General features: G+C 33.9%; 1 protein-coding gene across 5 annotated transcripts in view; it reads right to left on the reverse strand.

The window, feature by feature from the left end:
* The window catches only part of heph (polypyrimidine tract-binding protein 1 heph), a 261,216-nt gene that overhangs the window by 68,748 nt on the left and 177,431 nt on the right, over positions 1-15,037 (reverse strand). For all 5 annotated transcript variants that reach the window (XM_089100422.1, XM_089100420.1, XM_089100425.1 and 2 more), the window contains one exon: positions 12,770-12,910. In XM_089100422.1, coding sequence (XP_088956548.1) covers positions 12,770-12,910 — 141 coding nt within the window. The remainder of the gene's footprint in view (positions 1-12,769; positions 12,911-15,037) is intronic.

Below are 15,037 nucleotides of genomic sequence, written 5' to 3' on the forward strand. Positions count from 1 at the left end.
ATGAGCCCAAATTTATTATAGATTTAAAATCAAACCAGTAAAAAAAAAAAAAAAAAAAAAAAAAAAAAAAAAAAACCAACAACAACAACAACTAACGATTTCAGATGCTTAAAAAGGAAAGAAAGTAATGATGTAGTGATTTCTAAAACAAATTCCGACAAAAAGACCAGACACGTAAACAAGCATTTTTACAGGAGATAATATAACGAATACATCCTCCCTCTCCCCTGCGAGCCTGATGCATGTTAAAACCACAGAGAAATTCTAACAGTCTGATTGAAGGCAATAGGTGAGGTTTTCACTGATCTGAAAAACAAAACTTAAAATAAATCCTTACTATAAAGTCGCGTTTTCTTTCTTTAATGAAACCCCTAAATCGGCTTAAATCGACCCTAGATTGAAGACATAAAAGTTACTTCTCTGCCTCTCGAGAGGAGGTTCTACAAAAAAAAAAAAAAAAAAAAAAAAAAAAAAAAAAAACGAAATAAAAATCACAAAGGGACAAAAGATATAGACCGGAATCAAGCATGCCAGTTAAATATTACTTTATAAGCAAAATATAGCAACTTTGATTAACCGGATTTAACATAATCATGAGGATTAGTGTGAATGAGTCCCCGCTTTTCTTAGAATTATCAGCAATTGCAATATTTGTACAATGCATTTTTACACTATATAGAAGATAATGACAGCAGAATTATTTTTCATTCAGAATTAATCGATTCTATGAAGTTGTGTTTCAAAGTTTAATTTTGCTAGCACAAAATCATTCAAAAAACGTTATTGCCAGATATTATGGTGAGGACAAGGAGTGACTTGTATTCCCCAGCAAAATTGGGCATCTTGTACTAAGCCGAAATACTTTTGAAAGCTAAACCTAAATATACCTGTCTAAGATTTGTAGCAGTATTTAAGGTAAGCGAATAAAAGACGAAAAAGGAGCGAAAAAAAGTCACGAGTGCCAAATTAAAGACATTTATCTTACAATGGGAAAAAAGCAAATACAAAGCTATGTTCTGTTTCAGAAATAATTTCAATAAAAGTTATTAGCCAGTTTCATAATAAATTTAAATAAACACACAATGCTTTTGCTGTATAACAATAGTCTGCTAAATTGAACGAAAGTCAAAACAAACAATTAATTTAAACATCTAAACGATATAATAAAAAATAAACAATCAGATTAAAAAATTACTATATTTATGTTTCTAGGGCAATCTTAAGTTTTGCAGCAGCCTTAGATCGGCTTCATCGACTAACGTTACGGGAACAACAATGAGCAACCTTAGATCGGCTTCACCGACAAGCGTTGCGGGAACAACAATATGATTCTGTTTCTTCGTCACCAATTGAATACGGCAGTTGTCAACCCCACAAACGTTAAAAATGATATGTCTCAAGAAGAACTTTGGTACAGTTCTAATATCTGTAACACACGCGCGGAGCTACCCGGTACTTATACGAGACGCTGAATAAAGATAGGTATTACAACTGGTTTGTCACTCCGGGAACCATATTTAAACTTTAGTTTTTTGGGGTTTAGGGGGACTAAAAGGTACATAGGTTGGGTTAGGCTACGCATTTAATATATGCTATGCTTTACCCCCCCCCCAATGTGCAAAAATATAGGCCAAATTTGTTTCTCAAATATTATATTTTCATCCTATTTTGTTTTATTTCATTAGCATTAACCAAACTTCGCATGTGGTACAGATGGTGGCCGGCGTTTACCCCCTCCCCATGTGGAAAATAAGGCTTTCCAAATTTGAAAATTTTATTTGAGTTTTTTTTCCGTAGGGGGAAGGAATTTTGGTACTTGTATATTATGCGCCACTCACTCAGGTTTACGCTGTGTAAAATTCGAGAACTCGCCAGATTTTTTCGTTAGTTTCTTCGTTACTGGGGAAATAAATTTGGGCTATAGATTTGCATATTAGGGGGGAAGTTAAGTATAGCGGGTCTGCATGCAAAATGTTTTTGGTACAAGTATTCTGCATATTAGATAGAGAAGTGTATTTTAAAGCCAAATATACGGCCATGAACATTGTAAAATAACATAAATGAAAGGCACAAATAACATGAACTTAGATCAGCGATCATCATAAAACACTTAAATGAAACACTACATTAACCTAATAGTACTACTTAATACTTGGAAAAACGGTCATTGAAAAAAAAACACACACTTAAAACTTGGAATAAACATTTAAATTAAACATGACATTTACTTTATACTGGGATTTTTTTTTTTTTTTTTTTTTTTTTTTTTTTTTTTAAGTTAACGGTGAAATTGTTAACAGTGGGAAAGAACGGTGAAATTGTCAAAAATATTTCCAGAATGGGCCAAATAAAAACACAAAAGAAAAGAAATAACAACCTCATGAATAGAACTAATTAAATTTGTTAAGCATATTTTTAATCGGACAAAATTACATTCTTTACAACGACCAAAAAATACATTTGTTTCTGGTGAGAAAGAATTAGAAGCAAATGTATTTTATTTCCCCACTGAAATATAGGACTATCATTCACAGAACTTCATAACCGAGTTAGAAAACAGCTTAAATTGTCTTTTATCTTAAACAGTATGGAAATTGAAATAGAGGGTTAGAGTTTTCCACCTTACTTAGAAAGGAAATGGAAGAAGGGTGATGTAGTGCATTATCTTACAAATTGGAAAGCCGAAACAGCTAGGCGAGGAAATAATGCTCCAAGGAGAAAACAATTCAAATTCTGATTTCCATAACCAGTGTTACTATGGTTTATAATTTTCTGTTTAATCGAATGCAGCTTTCCATCAAAGTTTAATCCATGCAAATACCTTCTTATACACCAAGTGGGATAAAATGGTCTTTTCGACTAAGTAGGGTAAAAGACCTCTTTTTGGGAAAGACCACTTTTCTTTGGCATTCTGGAAAAATAGCAATGGGTTTTTGGACCAACCCTAAGTAGGGTAAAAGACCTCTTTTTAGGAAAGACCACTTTTCTTTGGCATTCCAGAAAAATAGCAATGGGTTTTTGGACCACCCCTAAGTAGGGTAAACGACCTCTTTTTGGGAAACACCACTTTTCTTTGGCATTCCAGAAAAATAGCAATGGGTTTTTGGACCACCCCTAAGTAGGGTAAAAGACCTCTTTTTGGGAAAGGCCACTTTTCTTTGGCATTCTGGAAAAATAGCAATGGGTTTTTGGACCACCCCCAAGTATAGTAAAAGACCTCTTTTTGGGAAACACCACTTTTCTTTGGCATTCTGGAAAAATAGCAATGGGTTTTTGGACCACCCCTAAATAGGGTTCAAGATCTTTTTCGAGAAAAGGTCATTTTTCATTAGCATTCTAGAAAAATAGCAATAGCTTTTTGGATTACCCTTAGGCTATTCGACTATAGCTTGTTGCAATATGAGTGCAGTTACAAAAACCCTACTTTCTTGGACAAATTTTCGCCAATAATTTAAAATGTGGTCTCTGTTTTGACAAGCAATTTAAAAGAAAAAATTATATTTAATATTTGTGATTTATAGAATAAACATCAAGCAATAAAATTTACATTTTTAGATCATAAAAAAATCAGCTTTCTATTAATTTATGATACCACTGAAACACTGAAATAATATATATTTATAAATAGGCCGGTGAGTACCTCCAAAGAATTCCTTCTAGGCAAGCTACTAAATTAGCTATTCTAAGAGATTTATCTAAAAATAGTTTTAATAAAAACCATCTTACTACACAACATAGATTATTAGGTTTTCTCTGATATATACAATTCTTCTCAATTCCTCCTTGGCAACAAAATGTGAGGGTTTTAGTCTTACATAATTTTACTCAATTGGATACTGGTTATTTATTTACTCTATTCTAACATTCGCGCTATAATGAATGGACTGGGTCAAATATATTGAAGTTGATCAAGTATGTATCTTCATTGAGTCGCATTACGCATTAACATTGAGAACGCATCAACATTGGCTATACCGTTGACTGATTTTTTTTTATTTGCCGTTAGACATTTTCCAAAGCTTCAACAAAACAAAAGAAGGAGAATCGAAGTACTAATCAAGGTTACAACAGGAAAGAAAATTTACATTTATTAGAATAAATACATTTATTGCTTTCAATTTAATTTGACCATTTTAGAAGAATCCTCTTTCGTCTGAAGTTTTCCTTTTTATTTTATTTCATTCAAAAGTATAAAAATTCATGCCTAAATAAAGTTTTGAAACAAATATTGATGATTTTTGAAACCATCTGTTTAGTTTGTTGAAGTTTTGAACATGCGATTCATTTATTAATTCATCCATTGTTTTTAAAAGCGTGTAGTTACTAATGCAAATTTACTGCATATCAGACCATTGGAATCAGGGCGATTAAAACCCTAGACTGCAGGTTTGAGCCCCAGTTCTTGAAATACAAGAGAAATCGCTTTTTTTTGCATAGGTAGCAGCAATATATTTTTTTTTTCGCCAGGACTACCGCGAAACTGCAGGATCATAGAGATATTTAACAGCTCTTTTAAAAGCTTCTGATCATATTTATGCATTTTTTGTCTATTTGACTTGATAACACTATCGCAAAGTGCCATAGAGCACCATAGGTACTTTCAGTGCCATTTCCAGTGTTGATAAACTGGAAAATGGATATTGTTTCACTTAATGGTACACCACGGCTATAGACATTGAATGCCGTGATGGAGACCCGTAAGCGGGTAATTGTTATCTAAACTGATCGAAGAGCATGGTTTCTCATTGAATTTACAATATTTAAACTGTTGTTTTTTGGGGTTTAGGGTGGGGGAAAGGTACCGAGGTTAGGTTACGTATTTAATATATGATATACTTTACCCCACCCCCCTAATGTGCAAATATATAGCCCAAATTTGTTTCTAAACTATTATATATTCATCCTATATTATATTGTTTCATTAGCATTAACCAAACTTGATTTCTTTAGTGTGTACCATTAAGCGAAACAGTACCGGGAAAAGTTACAAGAGTATCATTAGGGCCTACAATGTCCATGGTTGAAAGCCCTCGACCGAAAGTTTACACCCCTCTTCTTTGTATACCTCCCAGGCCCATTAGTAAGTGAAAACTAAAGAACGGATTTAAAATAGGTGTAGCCTATGAGAAGAAGTTTTTCTTCAACTGCACATAATTTTCATGTATAAATATAATTCATATGAATAAATTGTAAATAAAGCTGATTAAAAAATGTATTCACCTTTTAATCAAAGGCAATTTTGTATCATACCTTCAGAAAGAGAATGGAAAACGGAAGAGCTCCCACTGAAGATCGATCTTAAAACCCCTTTGCTCAGAAACACATAGAGGAAAGCATGTTAAACATACAAATATGAGCAAACTAAACGACGGAGCACATTTTTCTCAGTATATACCCCCTGATGATAAATCACCCCAATTGGCCGTAAATTACGAATAGGAACACCGTTACCAATCGTGAATTTTAAATAAAAACACCTTGGTAATAAAGTTATAAACATATTCTTTCCCAGAAACACCGCATCATATAATAGGTAATTATAATGCTATTTCGAGGCAGTGGTAAATTACGCCCACCTACAGTAGTTTATTTCGCTACAGGCCAAGTGAAGTCTTTTAAAATGCTTGAGAATGAGAATTTCCGTAATGGGTTGAACTACTGTAACCTCTTGGTGAGAATAAATTTTAATATAAAAAACAAGTTTTTATTAACTAAAAGTAAGGAGCGACATTAAAATTAAAACGAACAGAAATTATTCCATATATGACAGGGACTGTCCCCTCCTCGACGCAACGCTCTTTACGCTAAAGTTTTTTTATTGTTTTAAAAAGTAGAGTTGTGAGAAAGAGTCAAACTTTAGTGTGAAGAGCGGGGCGATGAGGAGGGGACATCCGCTTTCAAATACGGAATAATTTCTGTTTGTTTTAAGTTTTAATATCGCTCCATACTTTCAGATAAAAAAAAAAACTTTTTTTTATATATATTTAATTGTTGAACATTTTTGAATTATTACAGGTTTCGATTTTGGCTCACCGTACACGAATAATTAAAACGAAATTTGTATATTAATTTTACTTTTTTTTGGCTAAATGGGTTTCTCAAAATTTTGATCAGACGATTTTGAGAAAAAAGGGCCGGGGAAGGGGGTCTAGTGGCCCTCCAATTTTTTTGGTAACTGAAGCGCACTAGAACTTTAATTTTATTTACGAACGTTTTTACTAGTAAAAAATATACGTAACTTACGAACTAACTTACGTAGCGAACTTCTATATTCGTATATTTTTATTAAGTATATGAGGAGATCAGGCCCTCGTTAATACCCCGCTCTTTACGCAAAGGTTCGTTCAATTTTTTTTCCAATTCTTTAAGAATGACCCCAGAATCACAAAGGGTCTAATTAGAATAAATATCTCTTATGAAAGTACTAAAAAATAACAATAGCGTAAAGAGCGAGCTGTCCCCTCCTCAACGCCCTGCTCTTTACGCTAAAGTTTTTTATTGTTTTAAAAAGTAGAGTTGTGAGAAAGAGTCAAACTTTAGCGTAAAGAGCGGGGCTCTGAGGAGGAGACAGTCCCTTTCATATATCGAATAATTTCTGTTCGTTTTAAGTTTTGATTTCGCTCCTTATTTTCAGTTTAAAACTGTTTTTGTTTTTTATTTAATGTCCGAAGGTTTTTGAATTACTGCAGGTTTTGAATTTGGCTCACCGTACATAAATAATTAAAATAAAATTTACATACTATTTTTTTTTAAGTTTGAATTTTGTTCCAGTTATTTAAGAATGACTCCTGAACCACAAAGGCTGTTTAATTAGAATAATAACCTCTTTTTTCACGTAAGAGCGAGCTATTGAGGAGAGGCCACCCCCCTCAGATACGTAATATTTTCTGTTCTTATTAAGTTTATCATCGCGTATTAAGCTGCTTGAGATAAAACTAAATGCTAAGATTGGCCGAAAATAACACAAACAAATTATTGTTTATATCGGCCATTACTTAAAAAAATTCGAACAATAGAGCAAAGAGCGAGGCATAGACGTGGGGGCGAACTCCCTCATATACCTAATAATTTCTGTCCGTTTTATGTTTTAATGTTGTTCCTTACTTTCAGTTGGAAAAACTTGTTTTTTTATTTAATTTATGATTGTTTTCTAAATAATGCTGGAAAATCCAGCGCCCCCATCATGGCAATTCTCTTCTCCCATGGAAAGATCCTTTCACGTACAACCCCCCCCCCCGACCCCCTCAATCAGTAAAAATCCCCACTGAAAACGTCTATAAACTTCCCAATAACCAATACTATATGTAAACAATGGGCAAAGCTCATAGCTTGTAGCCCTTCCTCCGGGGACTGTGGTGGATTAAGTCATCCTCAAAGACATAGTTATTAGATTTTTCAACTATTCTGAAGGAAATGGCTATCCCAAAGTTTTGATCCGGTGACTTTGGGAAAAAAAAGAGCATGGGAGGTGTCTAGTTACCCTGTAATTTTTTTGGTCACTTAAAAAGGATACTAGAACTTTTAATTTTCGTTCAAATGAGCCCTCCCGCGACATTCTAGGACCACAGGGTCGATACGATCACCCCTGAAAACAAAAAACAAATAAACACGCATCTTTCTTCTGGCAAAAAATACAAAATTTTCCATTTTTGCAAAGAGCAGCTTGAAACCTCTACAGTAGGGTTCTCTAATACGCTGAATCTGATGGTGTGATTTTCATTAAAATTCTATGGTTTTTAGGGGTTGTCTCTCCCTTTTTTCGAAAATAAGGCACATTTTCTCGGACTCGTAACTTAATGAAACTTATATATTCAAAATCAGCATAAAAATCCAATGCTTTTGATGTATCTATTGGTATCAAAATTCCGTTTTTAGAGTTTCGGTTACTATTGAGTCGGGTCGCTCCTTACTTACAGTTTGTTATCACGAACTGTTTGAAAACACTAGCAGAATGCAATTACTTTTTTAATCACACACCAGACAGAAAAAAACGTCATGGATTAAAGAAATATCAAAACGCTGACACGGAATACGCTTATTTTGGGACTTTAAAGTTATTTAGTACTTTAAAAAATTCCCTATCCATGAAAGATTTGCCCAGACAATGCTCTTTAGCTCACATTCATTTGCAAAAATGGACTTTATTTCATTTCTGATAATTTTTCAAATCCTACAGGAAATCCCCCCTCCATAGTAAATTTCCCCAGAAATCTCCCCCCATCAGGGGAAATGTATTCCACGTGGAAAATTTGCCCATGGATAATTTATCTCACAGAAAATCCCTTTGTCGGAAAAATTTCCCATACCCCAGAAAATTCTCCTGTGGAAGAAATTGTGTTTTTTATGCTGATTCCAAATATACAAAGTTCAGTAAGTCTACTGTTACACATCGAGCGCTACGAGCCCTAGAAAAAATGCCTGATAAAAAAAGAAAAGAAAACGCCCTGAAAAAAGGCAAGTGGCCTCAACAAAATGAAAACCAGAGATTCAGCATACCAGAGAACCCCACAGCAGAAGTTTCAAGTTCCCACCTACAAAACTGTGGCATTTTGTGTTTTTCCCCAGAAGCAAGACCACGGATACGTGTTTATTTGTTAGTTTTTCTTTTGTTGATTTTTTTGAACGGTTTTCTCAGGGGTGTACGTATCGAACCAATGGTCCTAGAAGATCGGAACAGGGCCCATTTGAACGGAAATTTAAGTTCTAGTGCGCCTTTGAAGTGAAAAAAGACTTTAGGGTAACTAGCCCCCTCCCGCACCTCATTTTCCCTTAAAGACATCCAATCAAAATTTTGACATAACCATTAGTTTAGCATAGTTGAATAACTATCCCTTTGGAGATGACACGACCGCGAACAGATGGTAGGGAAGATTGTGTAAGTTATGCTATTTGCCTACTGTTTACATATAGTATTTGGTATAGGGTAACTATTGGTGTTTTCTTCCAGTCTGTGGCATCAAACTACAACTTTTGCCCATAGGGAACCAAGTCGCTACTGATTAAAAATTCTGAGATAGCCAATAGATTTAAAGTTCCGAAAAAATAACAATCAATTGAGCTTCCCAGTTGTAGAGGAAGTGATGCCGCACGGTTACGCATTCGTTCCTTAGAAGTCACGTAGTTCATACAAGTACAGCTACTTCAGACAGGGACAACTTCTGATATAAGCCCGGTGGAAGCATTCTCAGTGGCAAGAGGTGAACTGATATCGTGTACTAAATTTGTCAGCAGGGACGTCAAATGGGATGGGCGGACACCACTCCCCAAATATTTTCAGCCGTTTGTATAAAAAATTCGAGTCGGTAAAATAATGACACGAAACACCACGATTTTACTGGCTCAATTTTTTTTAATAGGAAAAATGGAGTGATGGCAAATTGAATAGCAATTAGTCGGTAAAAAATGACCAGTTAGCCAGTAAAATCCACAGCCTTCCCCCCAAAAGAAATATTTTGCCTGGTGACGGCTCTGGTCAGTTCCATACTAAGTCCACGGGAAGTAATTATTGGTACGCCTTAGACCCAGTCTGTTATTTCAGTGCACTTCTATCATAGGGTAACTCTCCCACAGTTGCCACTAATTTCGTGCTTCCAAAGTATTTTCTTAACCTTTATCTTACCCTTCTATGATAGCTCAGCCCCCCCCCCAAAAAAAAAAAAAGAAGGAAAAGGTTAAATAAATAAAAATAAATACTATAATATATATATATTATATATATATATTATATATATAATATATATATATTATATATATATAATATCTTCTTCAGTACAGAAATGCCACTCGTTTGGCACTTTCAAGAGGATTCTTAAGGACCATTTAGTTAAGAATCAAACTGAATAATTAATTTTTTTTTTTTTTTTTTTTTTTTTTTGGTGTTTATTTACCCAGATTTCCCCAGAATGTTTATTTTTTTTTATGGTGGTGTTCTCTGCGCTATTACACCCAGGCCACAGGTATGACTATCAATATTTATTGCTGAAACTTGTATAGTTCACTAAGGAGTAGCATTCATGATAAATTTTATTGCTTTCGCACCATTTTATTACAGTTCAATAATTAAGCCTTATGACTGAATTAACCCATAAACGTCAATTTTGCTACCTAGCCTCAGAAATAAGCAGAGCTGATTGAACTGGGATTTATATAGTTTTAAATATAAGTTTAAAAGGGCTGTATATGGCTTAAGTTATGATATTTTAATATCTTGGATAAGAGCTATGAATAATATCGTAACAGCTATTATGATGTTGGTTCTACCTGACAATACACATAATTCTGTTTCGACGATAGGAATTCGCTTATAGTAATTTTTTTTTATTTTTTTTTTTTTTTTTTTTATTATTATCATTTTCTTTTGAGTCTATTTAATATAATTAATTAATTTAGTTTATTTATTCTAATTTTTTCTATAGTTTCCATTTTATCTATATTTTCTTTTCTTCTCCTTCATATGTGAGTAGGTGATCATTTTAAATTTTCTTCTTTTTTTTTTTTATCTCTGAGTATGTAATTCATATGTCTTCCCTCTTTGTACAGGCCAATGAGCCTTTGAGGGATTAATAACATGTAATACTGTCTGTGTATTTAATGAAGAATAAAACTTATCTTATCTTATCTTATCCTATCTTATTCTACACCATATATTCTTTCTATATTTTGGAATATAGGTAGAATATTCCAAAAATCCTTCTTTTCTTCATTAATTTAATTTGTCGTCCTTTCTCTTTTGCTGCTAAATACTGCATTTGGAGGGACTTTCCCATGAAGGGAGAAATTTTCGCTGGATGGTATTTTCCGGGGGATGTCCTGTGAGAGGGGGAGGAAAATTTTCCGCGGAAAATCTATGCTTCTTCCGAGACATATTATTGTCTCGGGAGAGAAATGTATATGTTTCTCTCCGTCCATCTAACTCGAATTTCGAGGATTCAACAATATCCGGCTTTGGGATACCATAGGCTTTGCCTGACCCCTGCCTCTGAAGGAAAAATTGTTTTTGACTCAAGACATTCCTAAACTAGAGAATATATTGGATTAAAACTTCAGCTGGTCGACTTAACGCAATGTGGACCTTCAAAAGTATGAATGGAAAAAGGGAAACTTGTGGCGTGGATGGAAATGAATTGCCATAGAACCATAACTTCAATAAGATGTAGCCTATAGTCTGCAAACAAATAAAACAAGAAAAATGAGGGGCCAGGTATATTTGGCAAAACCATAGTACACGTAACCAGAAGCTGCTGACCCCTTGCTGGTTTTAATTGATATATCCCAAGCTAACTTATTTATTAAGAGAGGGAAGGGGGTAATATTCCCATACAAGAGGCTACATTCCATTAAGACTTCAATCCAATTGGAGCGAAAAAAATTCGGACTTTTTTTTAGGTCTCCTCTGGAGAAGAAATTGCTTTTTCTCTGACCGAGCTGAAATTTTAACACGATATTCTGTTTTCTAAGAATATCTAATAGTATTGAGAGGCATAGGGCAAAATTCAAAATTTTGGAATGCCCAAGTTATGGCAGCGAGCATTTTAGGTCGTTTATGTCATAACGCTGATATTCGTTCTCAGCATATACGCCTTAAAAGACCCATAAATACTAATCCAAAGCCAGATGTTTATTTTCTATTTTTAAGCAACAATCGGAAGTCTTTCTTTTAATAAATAAGCAGAAGCCCCGTTTCCTTTTTCCATTACATTATCGCTCAAATCTCCCTTTTGAATCTCCGAATTACAAACACATACCAAATTCCCTTCAGGGAGTAGAGCTACTTCCAGGGAAAAAATAGAACTTAGGAAACTTTGCTGGAACTAATTTTCTCATCCTAGCTGTTCATAATAGACAAAATAGACCCTAAATTTACAAACATGACTAAAGGGCAATATATATGCTAGTCCATTTTGTTCCCTTCAGGCAATACGTAAGTGAAACTTTTATTAGAACATGAACTAACAAACTAAGATGCATAACCAGCAGAAAATGTCGGCAAAAATTGGGGAGCAATAAGGATAAATTTATGGTTGTTTCTCTTCATTTAAAAACTATACAAGCATATATTTTCCTCTGGATCTTTACTAATATACAAAATACATAGAGAAACAGGGGGAAGGGATAGATATAAATTGTAATTGCATGTTCCCTTTTCTTTGAAAGAAAAGAATCAGTTTCAAACACAAAATTGCCGTTAAAACCAAACCTTTCAAGGTGAAGAGAATATGTCAAAGAGAGATAACGAAAGAGCTATAACATCTTTTTTATTTCTTCTCCCCCCTTTTTTTCTCTGAATAGTTTCTTTGAAATTCGTATAAAACAAAGGCACTAATCATGTAACAGAGAATTTCCTATATCATTCAATAATTACACAAAAGAAAAAAAAATAGCTTCAAATTGCTAGAAAAAAAATTCAAATATTTCTAGAGCCTCCCATATGAGTGACATTTTAGAGCCCCCAAGGGCTAACTAATCGACTTTTAAAAGCTCCAACTAAATAGATGATAATCCTAACTCGCTTTCGGAGGCCAGAATTGAAAAATATCACTACAATGAACATTGCACTAGAGAGAGACTTTCTCAGAAAATTTCAGGAACATTAGTTCTGCTTTGTCTCATTTCATACTGATAAACATTTCTATACAGACCTTCCAACAAACCAAATTTGTACCCGATATCCTACCTCTACTAAATAAAAGACTAAGCTCAATTTCTAACACGACATACAAAATAAACCTCTTCATAGTTGGATAAAACTGATCAAAGACTAGGACCTTACCTGATAGAGAACATCCAAGGTCACTGGGTAAACCATGTTCTCGACTATAACACGAAGGACAGTATTAGGGCCACCTTGAGTATCAACAGTCTGACCGTTAAGAGCTTGCGCTGCTTGGATTGCTGCTTGTGCAGAAGCATTCTGAAGAAAAGAAGAACAGTCTTTAATACGAAAGGGACTGGCTTTTAAACATTTTTACGGAAATTTAAACTGCATGAGTACGTCAAAATATAGACTAATTAATGTAAGACACATTCTAGCGAATTGACTCAACTTAAAAAGAGATAAATTTTATTACATTTTATTATCCAAAAACTGAAACATTTATACATTTTACAGACAAAATAATTTAAGAACCGATACACTTTAACAAATTTGACAAGTTCCCCTATTTACCAAAAGCCTTATGATAATGTGAGCACAGAGGTGGAGATGGGGCAAGACGAAGCTATTTCATATAGCGGAAATACGCATGGGATTCAAATGTAAAAAATCACCTTTAAATCATAACTATTAAGATCGGATAATTTCAGCCAAATTATTACAGGAATGGGGATTTTTGAAGATAGATAAATTGCAAGACTAACAGCATTTCTTTGGAAATGTTGTCGTTAACATGGAAAGCTACATAGAATATATTATACTGTAGAATTTGAGTAAAGATTTAATTCATAAGAACATCCAAAGTTGTAGCAGTTTTTTTCGCCAACATGTACATATAAAATATACTACGAGTTAAGGAAATCTTTACTCAAATTCTACGAAAAAAAACTTCAATTCTAATTTTGCCGCAGAGTTAGTGCTATAAACAAAATATTTTAACAACGAAGGACCTTACTTAGAATCTGACTATTTTCCACATGGCCACCGTAAGATCATACGAATGATATTGCCAATATATGCCGAATGTATATATATGTATATATATATATATATATATATATATATATATATATATATATATATATATATATATATATATATATATATATACACGTGTAAATAACTGCAATAAAATTATATTTTTTGACGGATATTCAAACAGTTCATGGTAACCACAGTTTATATAATATACCAGTAAGTTTACCGCAGATGATTTCTGGCTCTTCATTTTCGGTGCGAACAAAAAGCTCCTCCCACTTATTTCTGCACTTATTGTCCACTTATTGGTTGAGCCAGCCAAGTGGTTTTGTCAGTACTTGTTCTGTAGGTGATTATTCTTTGTCTACCTGTGAAAAGATCTAATTCCACTTATATTTATATCTGCAAAAACGTTCTCTGGAGCACTCGCACATCGGTCCGGGTTTTTATAATGGGTGAGATAGGGAAAGATCATACTGGATAATTTTATAAACTGTGATGGTAACGAACTGCAAGCAAAGAGCGACCTAGGATAATAGAAACCTAAATTATAAAAAAAAAGTTTTGATAACTATGTACACAGTAAAGGAATCTTCTTTTTATGGTGATTCTAAGTATATAAATTCTTCAAGTTTGAAGTAACGCGTCAAAATCCATGAGCCTGAGAAAATTTACCTGATTTTCAAAAAAAAGGGGAAACAGCCCAAGGGGGTCAATGATCTTAATGAAAATTTCACCATCAAATTTAATACATTAGAAGATAGATATTTCAATCTCCCTTTACAAAAATGTGGAATTTTGCTTCTTTTTTTTCGAAAAGGAAGATCTCGGATGCGTGCTTCTTCCTTTCCAGGGGTTATCGTATTGAATCAACGGTCCTAGAAAATTGGAAGTTGGCCCATTCGAACGAAGACTAAAAGTTCTAGAGCTTTTTAAGTAGCCAAAAAGAGTGTGCTTCAGTAAAGTGGCATTTTCTGCCATTTTGTGGCACCAAACTACAATTTTGATTCAAGGAGGGCACAGTTGCTATCGATCGATAATTCTGAGATAAGCAATCGATTTAAAATAATGAGCTTCCCAGTTTAAGAGGCGATAATACCGCACGGTAGCGTATTCGCTCTTAACGAAGTCCATATAAAAAAAAAACGGTTTATACAGACATTTGTTTTAAAGCTTCTTCATTTAACAAATTCAAATTAAGATTAAATGAAGCTCCCGATTCTTTAAGAAAGAGTGTTCAACGTAAGGGCTGTTTAATTAGAATAAAAAGTAATTGTAAACCACAACAAAACTTTAGCGTAAAGAGGGAAGAGATTGAAGAAGGTGCAGTCCCCTCACATACTGAATGATTTCTGTTCTTTTTAAGCTTTAATCTTACCCCTTACTTTCATTTGAAAAAGCTGGTTT

This window comes from Artemia sp. Qi Xiang Cuo, chromosome 14 (assembly GCF_049724085.1).
Source record: "Artemia sp. Qi Xiang Cuo chromosome 14, ASM4972408v1, whole genome shotgun sequence".
Taxonomy (NCBI): Eukaryota; Metazoa; Arthropoda; class Branchiopoda; order Anostraca; family Artemiidae; genus Artemia; species Artemia sp. Qi Xiang Cuo.